This window comes from Equus caballus, chromosome 28 (assembly GCF_041296265.1).
Source record: "Equus caballus isolate H_3958 breed thoroughbred chromosome 28, TB-T2T, whole genome shotgun sequence".
Lineage (NCBI taxonomy): Eukaryota > Metazoa > Chordata > Mammalia > Perissodactyla > Equidae > Equus > Equus caballus.
The window spans coordinates 31,351,791-31,375,527 of NC_091711.1; the positions used below are offsets into that span (position 1 = coordinate 31,351,791).

Sequence of the window (23,737 nt, forward strand, 5' to 3'; positions counted from 1 at the left end):
TATTCACAAAAATTGAATAACTCACTTTTTTTGCATTGAGTCCATTTTTTTTTGGTGAGAAAGATTGGCCCTGAGCTAACATCTGTTGCCAATCTTCCTCTTTTTGCTTGAGGAAGATTGTCACTGAGCCAACATCTGTGCCAGTCTTCTTCTGTTTTATGTGGGATGCTGCCACAGCATGGCTTATGAGCAGCGCTAGGTCTGTGCCCCAGATCTGAACCTGAGAACCCCTGGCTGCCAGAGTGGAGTGCATGGACTTAACTACTACGCCACCAGGCCAGCCCCTGCATTGAGGCTATTTTTGATCACTAAACTAACATTGACTTCATTTTAAATGCTCATTGTATCCCTGAAATATTCCATTCTAGTACTTACAGCACTAATTGCACTTAATTTAGGCTATTCTATTTTTTCAGTTCAAGGCCCTTTATTTTGGTAACAAGACATACTGCCAGGTTATTATAATGCTTTATTTTTTAACATAGAGCAAGCTCGGTGGTAGATAGGTGATCATTTGACGTTTTTATGACTAAGAGTTCAAGGTCAGGCTCTCCAGCTTAGTCACTAAAAGAAGACTCGCTATCTGAACTTTCTTCTGTATTTTTTTCACCTTCACCATCAGGCACTGGAGCATCTGGCTTCCTGAAAGAGAAGAAGGAAAAAAACTTTAAAGGTTTTTCCAATTGAAAAAAAGCACTTACTAACTGTGAATTAGGTTCATCCTAGAAAATCGCTGCTAATAAATCTGCCAAGTCCACGTCCTCAACGGAGAGAGTCTCGCGCTCTCCACCGCGGCGTGCTTCTCCAGCAGCAGGCGGATTAAGTGCTATTCCTGTACAGGCCATGGCACTGTTTTCTCTTGCCAGTCCTTCCAGAGTGTGCTACTTCAGCACTTTCTGCTTCTTATTACCATGGAGACCCGACTACAGACAGAGATGAGATCTGGAGAGGGTGGCACGACCAGGGCTAGATGCCTGGAGCCTCCAAGTGTACATGGGGTACAGAAAAAGGAAAGCTAGAAATGGAAAGAAAAGGAAAACCTTCACGTTCAGGAAAGCTGCAGGGAGAAATTTAAAAATGGAAGAGAGTTCAAGAATGGCTACTAAGAAAGACAGGCAATATGGAAATTCTGCAGGGAAGGAGACTGCCCGGTCTAGGAAGGTTCCTAATGTCTGTTGAATATTTTCACTTATGCTTTGTCTTCAGAAAATGAATGTAAAAAGTATGAGTTGGTAAAAATAGTATCTAGAAGATTCCCTAGGCACAATAAGGAGACATGAGAATGGTTAAATTCCAACTTTGCATGGATGTGCTATAATAAACAAAATGAACTTTTAATGGTGTCACATTAGAACAGTCAACCAGATAGATCCCACAGTGTTTGTCAGCAAATCAACATGGTGGCACTATCACTCAGCCTCTTTTCACTCCTACCAGGAAAGTAAATTAGGCAAGGAAAGTATACTTTTTTGGGAAACTAAGAGAGAAGGGAAGAATAATATAGCTGCTATGCCTTAAAAATTAAAAACTACCAGACTTATTTCTCCCTCGGGCTCCTTGATTCTTATTAAGGATTAAAGACACCAACAAATAAAACTGTTCTTTGCCACAAATACAATTACTATTAATAAAGTCAGAAAATGTAGAGTCTATTATTTACTTTTAGGTATTAAAAATTATGGCTGAGATTTAGTTTATGTTTTTTAATATCATTTTTGGCATGCAACAAAACAGAAAGAAAGCTGGCATTGCTTCCTAGCAGTCAAATATAAACCCATTTGCTCTGCTGTACAATTTTAGATTATGTCTATCAGGAAGTCACATCTACTTAATACTTAATCTACTTAATAAGTAAAACTTTAGGACTGGGTTCAGCATTTCTAGGTTTTCACTGATGCTCCATCTGCCTAAAATACTAACACGGGAACACAGTCTTCATTACTCTCCAAAGCAGCAAGAACTCCAGAACTGGTGCGCATGAATACTGGGTACATTTTCCCCAGTATATTTCTCTTTGCTATATAGTTAATTTCTTACTGTCCTCACTTTGTTAAAAAGGAAAAAATTACCAGAGGGAATTATTTGAATACTACATCAAAATTATATTACTATCTATGACAACTCAAACGAACAAAACAACTTACACTACTCCCCTAAAATAAATGCTACTTAAGGGTAAAGGCAGCTTAGGCCTAGAACGGAGTGAAATTACGAAATTAATTAATTTATGCACGTAATCATTTTTGGATATACGTGATGCTGTATAGCACAGCAGTTAAGAACACAGACTCTGGAGCCAGACGGGTTCAAATCCCAGCCTTGCTACTTACTTGTTGGGCAACTCTGGGGAAGCTATTTAACCGCTCTGAACCCAACTGACTGACTACATTGTTGTGATGATTAAAATGAATTACTAAATGTAAAGTGTATTCAATAGTATCTGGCACACAGTAAGTGTACTAAATAAACGTTGTCTATTATCACTATTCTCATCATCATTATGCAACCACTATTTGCAAGTATGTTATGTGCTGGAGACACAGAGATGAATAACAAGTAGTTCCTACACTGCAGAAACTGATATTTTAGTGGGGGAGACAGAAATGCACACAAACTATTGTTACACAGGGTGATATACACAAATACAGTTGTACTAACTATGCTTCTGTGAAAAGAAAAGTAATTCACTCTACTAGGGTTGATCAGAGAAGGTTCCAGAGAGGTGGAGACACCTGTGAAGGGTTTTGGGATATGAGTAGGGGTTTGCCAGATAAGGAAAAGGTGAGATTAAGTGTGGATGAGAGTGTTCTAAATACAGAAAAAAAAAAGGGAATGGTGTGACATGCTGCATTTGGGAACTACAATTCATTTGGTAGCTAGAGCGTAAGGTACATTGGGATGCCACAGTAGATGAGATTAGACCATTTGGCAGGAGCAACAGGTGGAGGGTAGAGAAAAGTTATATGAAATACAGGTTTTCACTGAAATTGCACAACTAAGCTGGGGATTCTTTAGTCATTTATTTTTTAATTCAGATATAATTCACATATCGTAAAATTCACCATTTTAAAGTGTACAAATTAGTGTTTTTTTAGTATATTCACAAGGTTTTGCAAACATTACCACTGTCTAATTCCAGAACATTTTCATTACCCTCAAAAGAAACCCTATACCCATCAGCAGACACTCCATTTTCTTTTACCCTCAGCCCCTGGCAACTGCTAATCTTCTTTTCTGTATCTATGGATTTGCCTATTTAGGACGTTTCCTATAACTGGGATTATAAAATATTTGGCCTTTGTATCTGGCTTCTTTCACTTAGCATAATGTCAAGTTTCGTCTATGCTGTAGCATTTATCAGTACTTCATTCCTTTTTATAGTGAATACTATCCCACTGTGGATACACCACATTTTGCTTATCCACTCATCAGTTGGATGAACATTTAGCTTGTTTCCACTTTTTGGTTATTATGAATAATGCTGTTCTGAACATTTGTGTCCAAGTTTTTGTTTTCAGTTCTCTTGCATATATACCTAGGAGTGGAACTGCTGGGTTGTATGGTAACTCCATGTTTACCTTTTTTGTGTGTGTGTGAGGAAGATCCGCTCTGAGCTAACATCCATTGCCAATCCTTCTCCTTTTTTGCTTGAGGAAGATTAGCCCTCAGCTAACATATGTGCCAATCTTCCTCTACTTCGTATGTGGGACGCATCCACAGCATGTCTGATGAGTGGAGTAGGTCTGCACCTGGGATCTGAAGCGGTGAACCCTGGGCCACTGAAGTGGAGTGCCTAGAACTTTAACCACTTGATCATGGGGCTGGCCGCCTATGTTTAACCTTTTTTTTTTTTGAGGAAGATCAGCCCTGAGCTCACATCTGCTGCCAATCCTCCTCTTTTTGCTGAGGAAGACTGGCCCTGAGCTAACATCCGTGCCCATCTTCCTCCACTTTATATGTGGGACGCCTGCCACAGCATGGCTTGCCAAGTGGTGCCATGTCCACACCCAGGATCCGAACCGGCAAACCCCGGACGGCTGAAGCGGAACGTGCACACTTAACCACTGTGCCACTGGGCTGGCCCCTGTTTAACTTTTTAATGAAGTGCCAAAATGGTTTCTGCAGCGGATGTTCATTTTACATTCCCATCAGCAATATAAGAGGGTTCCAATTTGTCTATATCCTCGCCAACACGGGTTAATGTCTGTCCTATTCACTATTCTTATTTTTCATTTTCTTTATTGTGGTAAAATATATATAACACATATTTTACCATCTTAACCATTTTTAAGTGTACAGTTTATTGGTGTTAAGGACATTCACATTTTTGTGTAATCATCACCACTACTGATCTCCAGAACTCCTTTCATCTTGAAAAACTGAAACTCTGTATCCATTAAACAATAGCTTCTCATTCCTCTCTGCTTCTAGTCTCTAGCGACCACTATTCTACTTTGTTTCTATGAATTTGACTATTCTAAGTATCTCACATAAGTGGAATCATACAATATTTGTCTTTTTGTGACTGGCTTATTTCATTTATCATAATGTCTTCAATGTTCATCCATCTTGTAGTATGTATCAGAATTTCCTTCCTTTCTAAGGCTGAGTAATATTTCATTGTATGTATATACCACATTTACTTATCCACTCAGCTCTTGATGGACACTTGGGTTGCTTCTAGCTTTTGGCTATTATGAATAATGCTGCTATGAACATGGGTATACAAATATCTATTCAAGTCCCTGCTTTTTGCTGCTTTGGTTACATACCCAGAAGTGGAACTGATGGATCACATGGCAATTCTAAGGTTAATTTTTTGAGGAACCACCATACTGTTTACATCATTTTACATTCCCACCAATAGTGCACAGAGTTCCAATTTCTTTGTATTCTCACTAATACTTGTTATCGTTTGTCCTCATTCATTTAAATAAACTTTATGCCACTTTGAATTGGAACTGCTATGAAAACAAAAGAAAAAGTAAACACTAGTTCTCTTTAGACATAAAAAAAGAAAAATTCAAGAAACCATGAGAATCAGATGAGGTAATATGTATGAAAATATTTTATGTTATAAAGCCTTACACAAATGTCAATAGTAATAGTAATGATAGTAACAATACCATCATTTCTAGACTGTATATTCATATTCTTTTAGCGGAAACAGAAATTGGGCTTTCTATGTTATGATCAGAAATGCTGTTACTTGATCCTATGACAAACGACCCTTTCATTTTAAGCATTTTTCATGAAACAAGTTTTAAACACGTTTGAAAGGTTGCTACTTTAACTACTAGCCTTAAGTTTAGCTTGCATAATCCAAAGGAAACACACTTCACTACTAAAATTTGGAAATGAGGACTTTATAAAACTCTCAATATTTTAAATATAGAAGTGAATGCTAAAAAAAAGTATATTAGCAAAATACAGAAAAACATATGTCAGAAGTATATTCATGATGCATCATGCATATTTTTAAAAAAATCTCAGTCTTTAGTGGTTACAATAAAAAACACTAGCCTGGTAGCTACATTTTAATAAGCATATTTATATAATTTGTGGCAGCAAGATTATCATTAAAAGTCTTAATAAAAGCAAATTTTTAAAAAGTTTAAGTTTAAACTCATTTCTAAGTCTAAATCATCTTAAAAAACAGATATTTTCAAAGAAGTTACTAGGTTGACTTTAACTAAAAATAAGCTAAAATTTAGAAAGGAGAAGGAAAGACTACACATACACAAATCAGTACTTTTTAGCATCCTAGATGCTGTATGCAAAGGTTATTACTGACAACCACTTTTCTCCCATTTATGGGAAGCAAATAAAGCTGTTACCCACAATCCCTGATGCCCTTATTCCCTCCCTTCCCCCTGCCTTGTTTCAATCACATGACTCAGGCCTGGCCAATCACAAGAATCCCCTCCCCTGGAGAGAAGAGACTGATTTATGGGAGGGCACATAACGCAAGCAGGGCCAAGTGAATGTTTCCCTAGAAATGAGCTACACATTATGGAGAAGAATGGGTTCGTTTCCATTCAATTGGCAAAAACTAGCAATAGTAAAGCCTTCAATTGCTAATTCCTTGGCTTCAGGGCAGAAGCTCATCAGCAGTAGGAGAGAAGTGGGTTATTATACGAAGGAGTAAAGGTGGAATGTAGGAAGGAACTGGTCATCCATTTCTGAAAAAATTTGCCAGGAAAACCCTATGAATAGCAGCAGAGCACTGTCTGATACAGTGTTGGAAGGTGAGAGGATGGTGCAAAAAGACCAGGCCGGGTTCCACTCTGCTGTACACAGGGGCACTAGGAGTCAGAATCTACTTGAGGGCACTAATAACAACAAAAAAGTGGAATGAGAGGCTGGCCTGGTGGCACAGTGGTTAAGTTTGCATGTTCTGCTTCAGCAGCCCGGTATTCGCTGGTTCGGATCCCTGGTGCAGACATGGCAGTGCTTGGCAAAGCCATGCAGTGTAGATGTCCCACATATAAAGTAGAGGAAGATGGTCACGGATGTTAGCTCAGGGCCAGTCTTCCTCAGCAAAAAGAGGAGTGGTGGCAGATGTTAGCTCAGGGCTAATCTTCCTCAGGAAAAAAAAAAAGTGGAATGAGGTGCTGGGAAAGAGAGAACATCAGACAGGCAGCCAGCCAGCACTAATGACACTGAGCCCCTGATCCTGTCCTACTTAGACTTCTCAGCTATATGAGTCAATACCTTCCCTATTTGCAGAAGCTGGTTTTAATTGGTTTCTGTGATCCTGAACACGAAAAGAGTTCTAAAATACAAATATCATTGGTTTAATTTGTTTTCATTAAAGAGAGATTTATATTTGTGTTCAAAACTGTAGTCACTTTAAGGATACAAAAATATAAACATTCTTTAGAAAAACATTTATTTATGTAGATAGTTTTTAAATATTTTTCATTTTCTTAAATTTGAAATAGTTGAATTTAAAGCAGATTAAGTACCAAAAACATTGTTAGTAAAAATACTGCTGAGGAGGCGGCTGTGGGAGTGGGTGCAGTAGTTATCATTCAAATCACTTTTCAATATCAAGCATAGCACACATAAAGGTATAATGTCACATGACACTGTTGTCCATTAGTGGTGTTCTGTCAGAGCTCTACGAAATGGCAACGGGTGATCTTAAGAGCAAAACGCTAAGATTCCAGAACTGAGAATCCGCCGACTATAAAAAGACTTCTGAAGTAGTTAAAAAAAAAATGACAATTTCGACTTTGATATTATAGTAGCAAGACTTATTTCAGCATTACATTTACTTAAACTACACATCCTTTGGTCTTTTCTCTTCTGAATGCTCATCAAGGTAGATACATCCTGTCCTTTGCTGTGATAAGTAGATTCCTGCAACCAGGGGAACAATGTAGTGCCTAATATCATAAAGAAAAAGAAAGGCAGGCTTCCTAGCTAAGAGGGGCTTCTGCTGTTTATCTTGGGGTTCTTTACTTCCCAGCAGCTCCCCTATGTCTTCTTTGCTAGTCATTGGCAGACCACAGCTGCTTTTTAAAACCAGCTCTTTGATATTTTTATTCTCTCTCTCACTCTTGTGAACAAGGTCTCCAACAGTGGAGACCAACAATTTTTTTGACATTGTTTTTTCCTGTCCTATACTGTCTAGCCAGTCTGCCAGCCAATGGCTGAGGACTGGCAATTACATTGAATGGGATCCTAGCTCAGCAAGAACTAAAAAAAATGAAACCTGTAAAAAAATCTATTTTTGGAATTGTCCAGCTGGGGAATTGGGGTCTATTCAGTCCTCAACTAGCCGAAACCCAACCTTTAATCCACTATGTTGTGTAGCAGGAGGTAGACAAAGATCATTGGCAGATAAGAAATCCCCTTACAGGGCAGGAAAATCTTCTTGACTTGCCTTGAATATAATTAACAGAAAGTTTTCCTGCCTTCCAGTCTCCTTTTGGTTAACATTAATAAATCCCCTCTGTCTCAGTGATAAGCAAGCTGAGGTGGTTACTTTTATTTCTGGCAAACATGAGAGGTCATTCCACAGTCTGGGAGGAGGGTGTAAATGTCTTTTAAATAGATATCTCCAGGACAAATGCCAACTGTGCTGGTTCTGTTCAAAGCCTGCACAGTAATTTGAACTCAATTACATGCTTTCTTTAGCCAAATCAATATGCTACAAACTGTACCTTCACACTAGAGTGTGACCAGCTGAATTTCAGTTTCAGAAGTCTGTTCTTTACCGCAAAGTTTAAAATATAGATTTTTCAGTTTGAGAAAAGAGTGTAATTCAGAACGATAACTACTCTGTGTATATTATATATGTCTTTGTTGAAAACACAATGGTATTCAGGCAACTATAGGATTAGAAACAAGTTGTGATGCCAAAGCCTGGTAAATCCAATTGTTTAGAACTTTCCACATATTCCTCCATTAAAACATTCATAAATCACAACTAACATTTATTGAACATTTACTGCTTGTCCAGAGCTGTGCTAACTGTTTACATCATTCTCCTACTTAGTCTGAACAACTCTTCTATTTCCCATTTTTCTGATGAGGAAACCGCACAGTAGTTTCACAGAGAGAAACGGTGCATAGAGAGATTAGGTCCAGGGTCAGATAGCTAGAAAGTGGCAGGGCAGAATCTGAACCCCAGGAAGCAGATCATTTCTAAAGTCTGCCTTAGCCTGAGCCTTAACCATCATGAATTTCATCTCCTGCTGATAGGCAGTTCCAGAGGCTAGTCTATGCACCTTAAAGCAGTAAAAGTAGTAATTACTAGGTAATGATAGTAACCTTAGTTCTGGGACATAAATGTAAGTACAGAACAGGATAGGGGAGAAACTTGATTTTTTTTTTTTTTTTCCTGGTAAGAAAATCTAGGCACTGACTGAAAGAATTTATATGGCACAATTTACCCGTTCTATATTTCTGAATGCAAAACTAAAACCGATTAACCATAAAATTTCCATTTTTCTTTCCCCTTAAACTCTTTTGAGTATGATGACAACAAAGGTATTCTCACATATCTTTTTATTTCAGTGGCATTAGAAACTAATTTTTACAAGTTAAACATGACTAATTCTTGGTTATCTAAGAACTACTGTTACTTTCAATAACTTGGATTTTTAAAAATAATTAAACACTTAAAAGTAGCAAACAAGTACTATTTATTTGGTAAATATCAGCCATTTTCTTCAGTTTTATAGAGTTTCTAAAATTCAATGATAGTCATTTTTATAGGAAAATAGTTAGGCTCCCTTCTTTCTTATCACATAAACAGTTTTAGTTTAAAATTACGTACTCTTAACTTACAAATTTTTATGGACACAAGCCAATCACATAACAATGTATTTTCTGATCCGTATCTATTTCTGCATCAGCCTGTTTTGCTCTTTGCTCAGTGCAGACAGATCTACATCGTCTCTTCCAACTGTTTCTTCCAACAGTTATATGAGTCTGTCTTACTATCTGAGGCTAATAAAAAAAAGTGCATATACTTTCGTATGTTTATGTTTATACTTTAAAAGAAAATAGAACAATCTTTACTGAAAGTTCTTGGTTGAAGCTTAATATGTACCTAAGATTCTAAATAAAAGTATATCCTTCCCTCAGATGTCACATATTCTGCTTCTTCGCCATCTCAGACTTTTCTCCCAAAGTGAGCCTCCTTAACATTTATGTAAACGTGATTCCCAAACTGTCAGAATTCTCTTTAACAACGCAGTTGATTCCACTTATCATATCTGGCTAAATGTTGTTGGAGCTGGCTTTCTAGTAGTAGTGGTGATAGGTTATAATGAGTCACCCCCACTCCAACCAGTGCCCCGTGTGACCAACGGCATGTACATATGAGGTAATGGGTCAGAATTCAGGCTCCAGGCTGTGGTTGAGGAACAGCTTTTCTGTAAGGCAATGTTAACGGTTACTGGAATTCTACCCTAAAACTTGGCATCACCTTGCAACTAAATGTTTCTCAACATTTACAGACAATGACATGACCTCAAACTTGCTAAATGAGATACATCAAGGAAGTATTGGGGCTGCTGGAGGTTCTCTCCTTGGTAGTCACCCATGGACTTGTTAAGGTGGCGATGCCTAAATAGAGTTTTGAAGAATATGAAATTAGCCAGGCCAATAAGACGGGGGAAGGGAGTTCCATGGAAAGGAAAAAAACATTCAAAGACACCAAAAGAGAATAGGAAAATAATACATTCAGAGAACTGCGAGTAGTTTGCCACAGCTGCAGGAGACAGGGATGTAGGGAAGAGTGGCAAGAAATGAAGCTAGAGAGAGAATCTGGGTCTTGATGATAAAAGCATTTATATGCAATTCTAAGATGTTAGACTACATGTTGAAGGCAGTGGAGAGTCACAGAAAGATCTGAAGCAAGAATCAAGTGTGAACAGATCTACTAAGGCTCTGCTGACAGATTGAAAGAGAACAGGGAAACCAATCAGGATCTATTACAATAATTCAGACGAGAAATGATGAGGGCTTGAACTAAAGAGCAATGGGCAGGGAGGCATGTGGTCAGATGTGAGATATATTAAAAATGAGAAAATCATAGTAACTGACATAGTAAGGGGTAGCGAAGAGGGCATAATCAAGGATGACTTTCAATTTACTAGTGTGGGTAGCTGGTTGAAGTAAAGGATTATGAAGTAAGTTTAGGCTGGGCTGGCCTAACCTACTTATGAAATGAAGCCAGTAGGGGATAAAGACATTGGATATCCAGTATATGTTGATGCTTATAGGGCTGTTAGTTTTCCATTTATTACATTTTCTCTAGAGAGAAAAATCATCATTTTAAAGGTCATTTTAGCTTTCTTTTACTGCAGAAGGTCTACTGTGTATTTCCAGAAGCAAAAGAGGTCATGGTCAACATTAAATATATTTATAACATATATTCCAACAAGTAACAAAATGGATTGGACCCATATGTTCAATTCATATTAAAATATATGTCACAGTACATCTGCTTCTAAAGTGTGTATCAGAAACAACTTCCAGAACAAATGCCAAAAATCCTGGAGATGCTTTAGTTCAAATTACCAATTCATGTCATTGTACATGAACTGTTTGCTACTTGAATATATACTAAATATAGATACATGTTAGAAATCTGTTCTTGCAGACTTTAAAAAATTGCTTAAATTTCATATTTTGGAAGATAAAATATGAGAAGAAGACTGTTTTATGGTGTTTTACCTCCAAAATGCACACATTTTCTTAAAGGGCTAAGAGCCAAGAAAAATTTCAGCATATACTGCTAGTACAGTATGAATGCCTGGATAACACAGCCTAATACATTGGGGTAAATTAAAACCCCAAACAGTGACGACTCTTCACAAGTATCCATATACTTGCAAAACAGACTAGTTCTGAGCAATCCATTAAGATATATTTTATCCAGGATGAGCCAGGTTTGCTTAGATGGAATAAATTATTGCCAAATTTCTGAGCCAGAATTTTTCAGAATTCCCCAAAAAATATTTTATAAAACTCATGTAAACTGGTATCTAGTTTCATAATAAGCATTAACGTGGACCTAGAGGGGCTTTACCCTGTTTAGTTTTCAACATGGCTCAACCTAAGTCATGGTATAGTAAATTTCCTGAATATTAAGGTCTTAAACAAAAGTCTAGTAGATAATTAAAAGAACGAAAGAAAGAAAAGAAAAGGTAGCATGGAAAGAGAAAAAACACTGCTTCTTATAGACACTACCGCAACAAAACTGCCATCAAATTCCCTCTCTTTTGGATATATAGATTCATCACTGTTCTAATGAAACTACTCCTAAAACATGCTAAGGCACAGGGGAGATTTTTCATTTTTGTAACATAGCAGAGACACTACTTATGAAGGTGGTTTCCTCAACCATAACACACTGTATAGGGAAAAAAACTGGAGAACTTGAAATGTTTTATTCTGACTGATAAATTCAACATCTTGGCAGAAATATCATTACATTAGAAGAATTACTTACTCAAGAAGTTCTGGGTCTAGTCCTTCTGATATCATTTTGTTTCTTATTGCCATCACTGGAACACCCTAAGCAAAGGACACAAGATAATAATTCAATTATTAAAAATGCCTCCTTCATAAAAATAGACAAATAGACCAATGGACTAGAATTGAGGGCCAGAAATAAACCCAAGCATATAAGGTCAACTAATATTTAACAAGGAAGCCAAGAATACTCAGTGGTGAAAAGACAGTCTCTTCAATAAATGGGGCTGGGAAAATTGGATATCCACACGTAAAAGAATGAAACTTGACCTTGATCTCATACCACCTAGAAAAATTAACTCAAAATGGATTAAAGACTTAAATGTTAAGACCTGAAACCATAAAACTCCTAGAAGAAAACATAGGAAAAAAGCTCCTTGACATGGGTCTTGGTAATGATTTTATGGAAATCACAACTAAAGCACAAGTAACAAAATAAAAAAAAACAAGTGGGACTACATCAAACTAAAAAGCTTCTGCAGAGCAAAAGAAAACACCAACAAGTGAAAAGATAACAGACAGAACGGGAAAAAAATATTTGCAAACCATATATCTGATAAGAGGTTAATATCCAAAGTATATAAAGAACTCATACAACTCAATAGCAAAAAACAGTGCAATTAAAAAATGGGCAAAGGACCTGAATACACATTTTTTAAAAAGAAGATATACAAGTGGCCGACAGGTACATGAAAAGATGCTCACCATCACTAGTCATTAGAGAAATGCAAATTAAAACCACAGTGAGATATCACCTCACACCTATTAGAATGGCTATCATCAAAAAGACAGGAGATAACAAATGCTGGATGTGGAGAAAAGGGAACCCCTATGCACTGTTGGTGGGACTGTAAATTGGCATAACCACTACGGAAAACAGAATGGAGGTTCCTCAAAAAATTAAAAAGAGAACTGCCATATGACCCAGCAATTCCAGTTCTAGGAATATATCCAAAAGAAATAAAAATGCTAACTTGAAAAGATATCTACATCCTTATGCTCATAGTAGCATTATTTATAATAGCCAAGACATGGAAACAATCTAAGTGTCCATTGATGGATGAATGGATAAAGAAGTTATGGTACATAAATATAATGGAAAATTATTCAGCCATAAAAAATCAGGAAATCCTACCATTTGCAACAACACAGATGGACTATGAAGGGATGATGCTAAGGGAAATAAGTCAAAGAAAGATAAATACTGCATGATCTCACTTATATGCAGAATCTAAAAAACAAAACAAAACCAAAAAAAGAGACATCAAACTCACCGAAAAAAGAGATCAGATTTATTTGTTATCAGAGGCAGGGGGTGGGACAAGAGGAAGGTGGTCAAAAGGTACAAACTTCCAGCTATAAGATAAATAAGTACTAGGCACGTAATGTACCAAATGATGACTATAGTTAAGACTGCTGTATGGTATGTAGGAAAGTTGTTAAGAGAGTAGATCCCAGGAGTTCTCAGCACAAGGAGAAAAATTTCTTTTTATTTTACCTATATAAGATGATGAGTATTAACTAAAGCTATTGTGTTAATCACTTCACAATATATGTAAATCAAAAACCATCATGCTGTACACCTTAAACTTATTCAGTGATGTATGTCAATTATTTCTCAATAAAACTAGGGACAAAATTTAAAGAATCAGAAGCTAAAAAAAGAAAAAAATAATGGGAGCCCGCTTGGTGGCACAGCAGTAAGTTTACAGGTTCTGCTTCAGCGGCCTAGGGTTCGCCGGTTCGGATCCTGGGTGTGGACCTATGCACTGATTGTCAAGCCACGCTGTCGCAGGCATCCTACATATAAAGTAGAGGAAGATGGGCACAGATGTTAGCTCAGGGCCTGTCTTCCTCAGCAAAAAAGAGGAGGACTGGTGGCAGATGTTAGCTAAGGGCTAATCATCCTCAAAAAAAAGAAAAAAAAAGTCCTTTATATGTCTCCACTACCACTTAAAGCAAGATCTTTTAGATGTAACATTATTCGAAACAGCTCTTATTTTCCTTTGTATTAGCATGTGCATAGCACTTGAATAATCTAATAAGGTACATATTGAACTGACATAATGGAGTCAGTGCTATCCAATACCACATAAGCCCAAATTAAATCACTGGAGCTTATCCATTACTAATTCTGCTCTATAGAAGCCAGATATCATATTCTTACTCTTCTTTATATCACTAAAAGAAAGAAAACATTGATAACTCAAATGATTAAAGTCTTGGCTGGAATGGTACAATGAATACTTAACAATATGAATAAACGTCTTTTCAAATAAAGATTTCAGAGCTTTCTACTCTTAAGTATAGCTATGTTAATGTTCTTTTCATAAGCAAATGGTCCAATTCTATTTGGACACATTATGTGCAAAGGTCAAATAGAATTCAAGAACTCTCCTGGGCCTATATTACAGATCTTCCCTACACCAATACAAACACTAAGTAATGATAATTCTAAAAGTGTGTAAGTCACAAAAACATTGAGAACATGTGAATTTCAAAGTTCGACACAAGAACGTCAAAACAGTAAGAAAAGCATATGTCAGAAATACAAATTTACTTGAAAAGGGAACTGATTTGATGGATAAATAAACATTTACTGAAAGCTCACTTATAAAGCTCTAAGGGGAGAAGAGGCAATCAAGCCTCTTTGTCAACTCCTCCTCTTCACATCATCCCAAAAGATGAGCAAACACTAATGTGATGTGTTAAATTTGGGCACCTTGATTATATCATCTTCAAAAGTAAGTGAACGGGGTCACTGTGCTTTAAAAGGTTGTACACATGGTTGGGACCTCTGCCTTATATCTCTTCAACCCATGTGGCAGAAGGGGCAAGCTGAGCCAGGGCACACATGGGAAAAAGCTCAACCACCTCTCTATTGCTGTTGCACACTCTTCCCTTTGGTCCTCTAAATGTCACTAGCCAGTTGTGACATTCAGTTTTGAACCTAAGCTACAGCAGAGGTCCCTTAGGAGCTCTGATGCTCCAGTCTAATTTCTCAGAGCCCTACTCTGAAGTTTCTCGGCACCAACCCTGCTAAGGTTTCCTTGCTTTCTTTTGGAGTTGTCCTTTGTGTGTTTTCTGGTCTCAGGAATCTTACAGGGTGGTCAAGAGTAAATTCACTGTGGTTAGCAGTAGAATTCTGATATCACAATCCCACATCTCAATGTTTAACATCACTATGGCAGCGTGTTATGCTGAGAAAATAAAGACATAAGCAACCCCTGCCTTCAGGGAGTACAGTCTAACAGATATGTTAAACAGATAATCACAATACGATCAGGAAATTGATAACAGAGGCCTGCGTAATGAACAATGTTAGACCCAAGGAAAGACAGATTGAGTTGAAGACCAGCAGAACATTTGCTGAGCTAAGTGTTGAAGATGAGATAGCAGTTTATTTAAAATGAAAAACACAAAGACATAGAAAAATACACAAATCTTTAATCTATCATACATAAGCTTGTCTCAAACATGTTTTTTAAGAATATATACACGTCAAGCTATTTTCCTCCCCCCAAATGCTGATTTTATTTTACATTTCAGCCAATAAAATCTGCGTTTATGTCCAGGCAAGCATTTGTAAAAATACGAGAGTCAAATGGGTTATACGAATTGGAACATGACTCAATATGAAGAGGCTTCAAAGTTAATGACCATCTATCTACCTCTCATAGAAATGTTACAGATCTTGCCAAATTAAATTCAGGTCATTATTAACTATAATTTTCACTTCCAAAATCAGAAAATGTGTTAAAAATTTCTTATTTACTTTTAAAAAATGTCCGGAAAGACAGATATAGAGTCATAAGATGCCTTCTACAACCTTACTTATCTTGGCTATGGAGGAGAAAAAGTCCAAGTTCTCTACAGCTTGCTAGGTTAGAGCCGGCTGGGAAAGGAAAGCCTTTCTTTCAAATTTATAGGTTACCGAGGAGACTCTCTCTCTTGAGAGGTAGCAAAGGCAAGGCTGTCATTTACAGGCCCACTTACATACATCTTCATAACTGTTATGTTTCATGTTATAAATTAGTAAAATGTCATCTATTAAGACTCAGATAACAATGGCCACTTAAGTGCATTCTAAATATTAGATGGATAAAAATAAATAGAACCATAGAATTCTCTTCCAAATCATACTCCTGAAGTAACACCGTTCCACAGATCACCCTTTAAGGTATTCCGAAAAGTGAAATATGGTAGGTTTGGAAGACAAAGAAGGAGGAAGGTAAAACTTTGGGCCTTTTGTTAGTTTATGAAGTTAAAGGATAAATGAAAGACAGAAAAAAACAAGCAGTTACTCGCTTAGGGGCATCTAGTGTGAACAGACTCTTAAAACTTGGAATAAAGTAAGCATGAGATTAAAACTTGCACCACTTTTAAAATATATCACCTGGAACTAAGACTTGAAAGAAAGATTTTTAAATAAAATGCTCTCAATAATTACCTAATAATAAAATTAACATTATTTTAATGGTAGAGGAGAAAGCTGACTACTTGAACAACAAGGTTGGGAATTTTACTAGATAATTAAATGCCACTCAATTATTTAGTATAACAGGGAAAGTCAGGAGTTTGAAATATTTCATAAAAAAACACTGAAGTGCTAAGGAGAAATGGGAAAAAGAGCAGAGCTAATGCCAGACTCTTTAAAAAGATCCTCAGTTTCTATTAATTATGGTTTGATGGCATAAGGTCTTTCTACAAACTCAACTATGTGATTTATTTATTACACTTTAGCATAATCCACAGGATATCACCAGAAAAGGTTGTACAAATAAGTTACAAAGCCGAGAAAACAGAAAGGAGGAGAAATAAAGTTGAAAAAAACATTTCCTAAAATATAGCAGTGTATGGGGGGGCAGCGGGGCAGAGGGAGGCAGTGGGTGGGAAGGGAGGAAAGGGGAACAGGGAAGTTGGTGGAATTAGATAAGCTTCCTATTTTAACATTAGTTTCATGGAATTGGTTATATTATAACTATAACAGAGGCTGAATCTATAAGCTCCATATTTTACCCTTAGTTTCTTGAAGCTGGTTACAGCAAAAGAATACAGATTTACCAAAATTTGATGGGTCTTTAATAATTTCTGTATATGGATATAGATAAAGGAAAATATATATAATATCTTACCCTATTAGAGATTTTACTATTATCATCACCGTAATACAAATCTCATAAAGCTTGATACAAAAATAACTTGGCTTGTGTTCCAAAGGATGCATTCCAAAGGGATTTGCTGCTCTGTTTCCAGTGATGTTGCTTAGAAAAGTTGTTGTTTTGTTATATTCTTCCTTAGAGGTTAAGGAACAGAGCCTGGTTTGTTAAACATCAAAAAGAAGTGTCCAATTTCTGATCTCCAAGAGACAAAGCTACTGGTGGTCTAAGGAGGACATGAGAGACCTCAAAACTGAAGTTGACTGAACTGTGGGATTATTTTTGGCAAGTGATAATGGCAGTTTGTCCAACATAAGTAATGAAGAAGAGAGAAGGCAGCCATAAGGCTGATGTTCCAAAAAATCACGTCTGTATTTGCGTCACTGGAGAAAGTGTGTCAAGAAGCCACAGTAATGAAATTATGATGGCAACACTAATAGTTAAATACTAGTTTCTTATAACAGAAAAACTGTATGCAGGTTTATAGGACTGCCAATATTTACATTTATTTGTTATTGTGTTAATAGAAGCAAAACTACAAAATCCCTTTATAACCCAGGTTGAAATTTTCCTAAAGTTTTAGATTAGAAGGGGGGGAAAATCCTCTTACTCAATCTAATAGAGATAAATGACTTCCTTTTTTAAAATAACAAAAAATGCTCCTTATATTTTAGAGTTTTTCCTCTCAGTTTATGAGCTTGAATCACAACAATTCAGTTATGAAAGATGGAAAATATGAAGTTTATGAAGTTTTTTTCCTCACCTAGGTCAACAATAATAAAAGGATCCATTAAGTTGATAGGTGAATAGCACTTTTTTTATTTGCAGGGAGAGGGAATGAGTAGAAGTTGAAAAGATGATATGGGTAAGAAAATGGTAGCCAGTTCCCCAATTAGGTTCCTTTTACTTAAATTCTAACTTAGTGAAATGGACTCAACCATTTATTTGCTTCCTGTCTTTCTATAATGATATATTGAAAATATCTATACTGCATTTTATGAAATATATTAGTAGGGTGTTGTATTTAGGATAAAATTTTCAGATGAAACATTCTATATAATGGATAAATGTTTACTGAACAAATCAAAACACAAAAGCAAGCACATATTCAATAATCTTTTCTCTTTCTGGAATGTTTCCGTGAGGGGATACCAAATTAATTTAAATAAATCTCTTAATCACTGTAAAATGAATATGGCTATCTAAAAAAAGGGAAGCTTTATTTCTAATGACTGTACAGATTTAGAAAATGCTAGACTCTGATACTGTTGCCTCCTAGATTGTTAATTTGAACCTAAATATGTGGGCAAAAAAGAGGCTTTCAAATCTTGACTAGTGGTTTCCATGGAGCTAACAGTAAATTATTTCTTTTTCAGAGATGATCTCAAGAGATCAGTTTCACAGGGAGAAAGTACTTCTCACTGACTGTCCATCAGATATCTTTAAAGATGAAGGAACAAATCACATGGTAAAATGGACAAAAATGACAACGGCCATGACCAGGGCCCCAAGAAGTTAGTATGGCAGTTACTACTACTTTATTTGTAAAATGAATACGTTAGCAGTTCCACTTGTGCCTTTTAGGCATGGGAACTAAGGTTAACCTAAATGCCTATCAAGAAAAACCTTTAAAGAAATTATTTTAGAAAGTTAGGGATCTATTGTTATGAGACAATTCAAAATATAGCTGCATCAATTTCCTGATGTGATTGATTTTTCTCCTGGATATTCTTGCAACATGATAAATATTAGGTGGTAACGACCAAAAACGTGTTTTCTTTGCATTTCGTAGATACTGAAGTATTTGGTGACAAGAGTAATTTGGTGCTGTGGAAGACCCATTTTCCTCCCTCCAGTATAATGCAAAAACATTATCTAAAATTTAAAGCCTTGCTTTGATAGAGTAATTAATGTTATAATTCCATTATGAATACCTCAGCTACATTATAGCTTTGCTATACCTCATTTCACTCAAATGATAATTGTTCTTTAAAACATGTCTTAATTAGAATTTTCCAAATTTAATTATACTTTTACTTTCTAGGAATAAAACCTTTCAAAGAATCTTTATGGCAAATCATTTTGAAATTTGCTACTTAAATTAAAAGTGTAATAAGTTAAGATGGTCTTTTGATCAGTTTTTGAAAGCTTATTACTGTGTGTACCTATTCAAGAGGATTTAAAGAAATATCCCCAAATATAGCAAGAAAAGTTATAAAGAATAGAATTCTTAGTAGTTAACTATAGACTTGATTCCACTAGTCTGAAATCACAGAAAATTCATTTCTGAACTAATTCTCCAACAGTGGTAATGTGTTTGAACTGGTGTATTAAGAGTCTCTCATTCAACAGCCTTAGGGATCCATAGGTACTCATTTAAAGAGAGATGGCCAGGATTAGGCATTCCATGTGGCTACATGGAACCACCTGAAGGGTCCTGAATCTGATATCAACATGTCATCAGCATATGGTCTAACCAACTAAGTGAATAAAAGTCATTTGTGAACTTGCGATAGGAAAAGAACAAGAAAAATTAGGATGCTGTATTATATTATGAAAAACTTTGGCAAGTTGTATTTAAGTCTGGAGATTTTTAAAAAATTGTAGTGTTAAGATAAATACAAAAGATGTAGATATCTTCAGGTAGAGGAATATCTAATTTTCATTCATTTTTCCCAATAAAATTTGCTATTTTGAAATCTATTTTATTTCCTTTTAAAACATACAATTAATATATTAGCATTTCCTCTAAATTGTAAAATAATCCTTACCAAAAAATTAACTTACAAATGAATACGTTGTTGCATCTTACAGTGCTGTGATCCATTCAAGACAAATTATCTTCTGCACCAGGACCGTCTACCCCACTATGAATGCTTACACTATCTGAGATCCTTGTCCAAATATGGTACTAAAATGCCTTCCTCAAGTTGATAGTCTCTAAAATCTCTACAACACTTCTCTCTCACCTGAGATGAGCCCACTTTCTTATTTTAGCTTACTGCTCCTCTGGTCTTTACTTTTTTTTTCCCATTAATTAACCACAATCTTAGACAAACAAATTTATAGTTAAGGTGAGAATCACGATATTTCTAAAAGAGTAAATAAATCTAAGTAACTGCATTATTTACATTTCTATTCATTCCCTCCTTACCAGTTTGGAAAACCTCTATGTGAAGCTCCTGATTTCTGGAAGATGTGGTGAGGAGGAAAGGAGGACAGAAGGGCAATGAGAAATCAAAGTCGGGTAACAGAAAAATTATAGTTGGATCAAAGCAAAAGAACTATACCATACAATTTCAGCAAGTATAAAAACTGCCATTGTTAGTTTCTATCTTCAAAAGCTTCCTTATGAAACTTACTACTACTCTTCCTTTTGTCTCAACTTCTAAAGTAAAGGTTAAAGAGTTGTTTCAAGAAGTTAGAATGAAAGATATGAAGTCAGAAGTTAAAAACATTTTTCTGCGAAATGCCCCTGTTTTTGTTGGTTATCATTTTATATATCACTTAAAGGAAATTCCTATGAAATTTAAAACTACCTTAAGCTCTAAAAGTTCCCTCCCCTCTGCTTGCTTGCTTGCTTATACCCTCTCTCTTTCTTTCTTCTGTAGGAAGAGGTGTACAGAGGTCTGGTGCTATAGTGACTTTAAGGCACATGAAGGAAATTTTATTGGCACTTAGCAAATAAATAAACTGAAATAAAGAATTAAATGCTTTGGCTTGAAAGGGCTGTTTCAGATAAGCCACCCTATATATTATCTAAATTAATTTAATTATGATACCAATGACACAAAAATATGTTATGGAGAATAAATTCCTAAATAAATATATTCTCTTCAAACATACTTTTATGCTTAAGAAAAACTGAGTGGCAAATTTAGCATCTTAAATTTATTACCTTATAAATTATTTTTCAAAGAAGATTATTTTGCATTCTCAATTCTCTTATGTTTCACTTACTTCCCCTTTAAAATTGCTTTTAATCGAAATTAATTTTTAATACTCTGATATATTATTAAAAGAATTCAAGTGTACAATAGCCAAATATTCTCCTACAGCTCTAATGGAGACTGGCATCTGTGTACACCAGCTTGTTGGTATGTGACTATTCTTCAAATATGATGGAGAATTCCAAACCCTCCTGAGGTTCACAATTCAACATATATTTTTTCCAGAGACTAAAAGCACCATAAATAGAAATAGTTACGGTTAAACAGCTAGTTCCTGGAAAGAAATTATTCACAAATTAACACTTTCATGGCAATTGAATGCCACCGAAGGATAGCTATAATGAAAAATATATGATATCAGTATTAAAATATTCTGAGCAATCTAACTATGGCAAAAGTGGTATTAGCGAAGAATATATGAGGAATAGATAAGAATCAAGGTAGGCGCATATAATATTACCAAATGGATATTGACAACCATCTAACTTAGTAGTAGCTGCCCATTACATGTTTTTCTTTCAGTGTTCTAAGGAAAACAAGAAATCAGGAAAACAAATACATCAGGAAAAGCAAGAAATTTAAAAGCTGAACTTAGCTATATTGTTTACTGCCCTCTAACAAACGTACATAAGAAAAATAAAATAGCAAAGAAAAAACAAAAGGGTAAATATATCAATTAAAACCAATACTTCTCAACATTAAATGTGTACATAGTATGACTGGTTCTGAGCTCCCTAACTTTCAAGGCAACTTGAGAAGGGTTCCAAAGGCAGCCAAAATACTGAAAAATCATAACCTGTAAAACCAGCATAATAATTCTTGACGCATGGTTTCCTTAGAGGCTAGTTCACTCACTTTAGCAGAGAATAAGTTATTTTGGTAGTTTTTTTGCCAAGCATACAACAAAAAGTTATCTGTTTCTAGGTTTTCCAGATACTCAGGCCATGGCAAAGCATAAGTACACCTTAGGGGTTCCCAACTGGTAGCTGTCAAGGTTTTCTCCCTTAGGGGAAATCGCTATCCTTCTTGCATTTGAAGTAAGATAGAATGTAGGGCAAGGAGGAGAACTGAGGTCACTTGAGTTCCACTTATCCCAACTCAGAGTTACTACTCACACAGTCTACCATTCTGCTAAGCTTTGTTTCTTTTAGTTGTTGTCCAATGGATCCGGCTGACCACTTAGTTGATGGGAAAGATAAGATATTTTCCCTTTTCGATTTTCGGAGTTGGCTAAATTACGCAATTAATTAAAAAGACAAATGTTCACTTGTATCTTTTCTTTATTCACATTCAGATGTGTGGGAAATCAATTATTGTACATGCAGCTTTTATCTTCAATGAACAGCATGATGCTAAAACACCACAAAAAGTTGTTCCCCCCCAAACCTTTATGTACTCCAAAAATACTGACCTTGACATTGATTAGTAATTTTCAGGTATTACAAAAAACACATATTAATATTATAATACCTACAGAGATAAAAAGGAATGAAAAAAGAAACAGTATGGAGATTTCTCAAAAAGTTAAAAATAGAAATACCATACAACCCAGCTATCCTACTACTGGGTATTTATCCAAAGAACTTGAAATCAACAATTCAAAGAGACTTAACGCACCCCTATGTTCATTGCAGCATTATTCACAATAGCCAAGACATGGAAGCAACCCAAGTGCCCATTGACTGAAGAATGGATAAAGAAGGTGTGGTGTATATATACACACAATGGAATACTACTCAGCCATAAAAAAGACAAAATCATCTGATTCACAACAACATGGATGGACCTAAAGGGTATTATGTTAAGTGAGATAAGCCAGACAGAGAAAGACAAACACTGTATGATTTTACTCATATGTGGACGATAAACTAACATACGGCCAAAGAGAACAGCTTAATGGTTACCAGAGGGGAAGGGGGTTGGGAGATGGGCACGAGGAGTGAAGGGGCACATATATATATATAAGGTGACTGACAAAAAATAATGTACAACTGAAATTTCACGTTATAAACTATTATGACCTCAATAAGATTTTTTTTAAAAAAAGCAATGAAAAAAGAAATAGCATATAGTTGTTAAACTAAATTTGTACCAGTGTTTTCCACAGCTTTGACTATATATGAACCAGCAGCTCCTCCTTTTGACTACACTGTTGATCAGTGATGAAGAACCTACCCCAGAACTCTCTAGACCGTGCAAAGTCACACTGGGGTTATATCCCAAAAGAGGTTTTAAAGCCTTTAATTGATCTTATAAAAACTACACCTTATCTAAAGAGCACTCCTCTTCATGCTTGATTAGTTTCCCCACATCCAAGGTGCACAACTTCTTGACGAACATCTTTAACAATCAGTGGCGATTCTTTATCTTTAAGTAATGGAAGTCACATTTCCCCAAGGCTGACATCCACTGCTGGCAACAGATGCATCAGAACCACCAGAACCAAGGAGATTATTCAATTCACATTTTAAGCCAGCCAAAGAAAATAGAACTTTAAAAAAGTCTAAGGGTCCGAAGAGACTGTTTTGGCAAATATGGTTTCAAAAAATACAAGTCATTAGCTTCTTAATGTGGAAGTCGGACTTTCCCAATGCACAATTTATTACTGGCAAAGGATTCACCAAGCTCTGC

At 35.9% G+C, this 23,737-nt stretch overlaps 1 protein-coding gene across 3 annotated transcripts in view; it reads right to left on the bottom strand.

Moving 5' to 3' along the window:
• Positions 1-449: 449 nt before the first annotated feature.
• Positions 450-23,737, bottom strand: part of WASHC3 (WASH complex subunit 3) — a 43,412-nt gene continuing 20,124 nt past the window's right edge. For all 3 annotated transcript variants that reach the window (XM_001497456.5, XM_005606547.3, XM_023631061.2), the window contains exons 6-7: positions 11,975-12,039; positions 450-642 (exon numbers count right to left, since the gene is read on the bottom strand). In XM_001497456.5, coding sequence (XP_001497506.1) covers positions 558-642; positions 11,975-12,039 — 150 coding nt within the window. In that variant the 3' untranslated portion in view covers positions 450-557. The remainder of the gene's footprint in view (positions 643-11,974; positions 12,040-23,737) is intronic.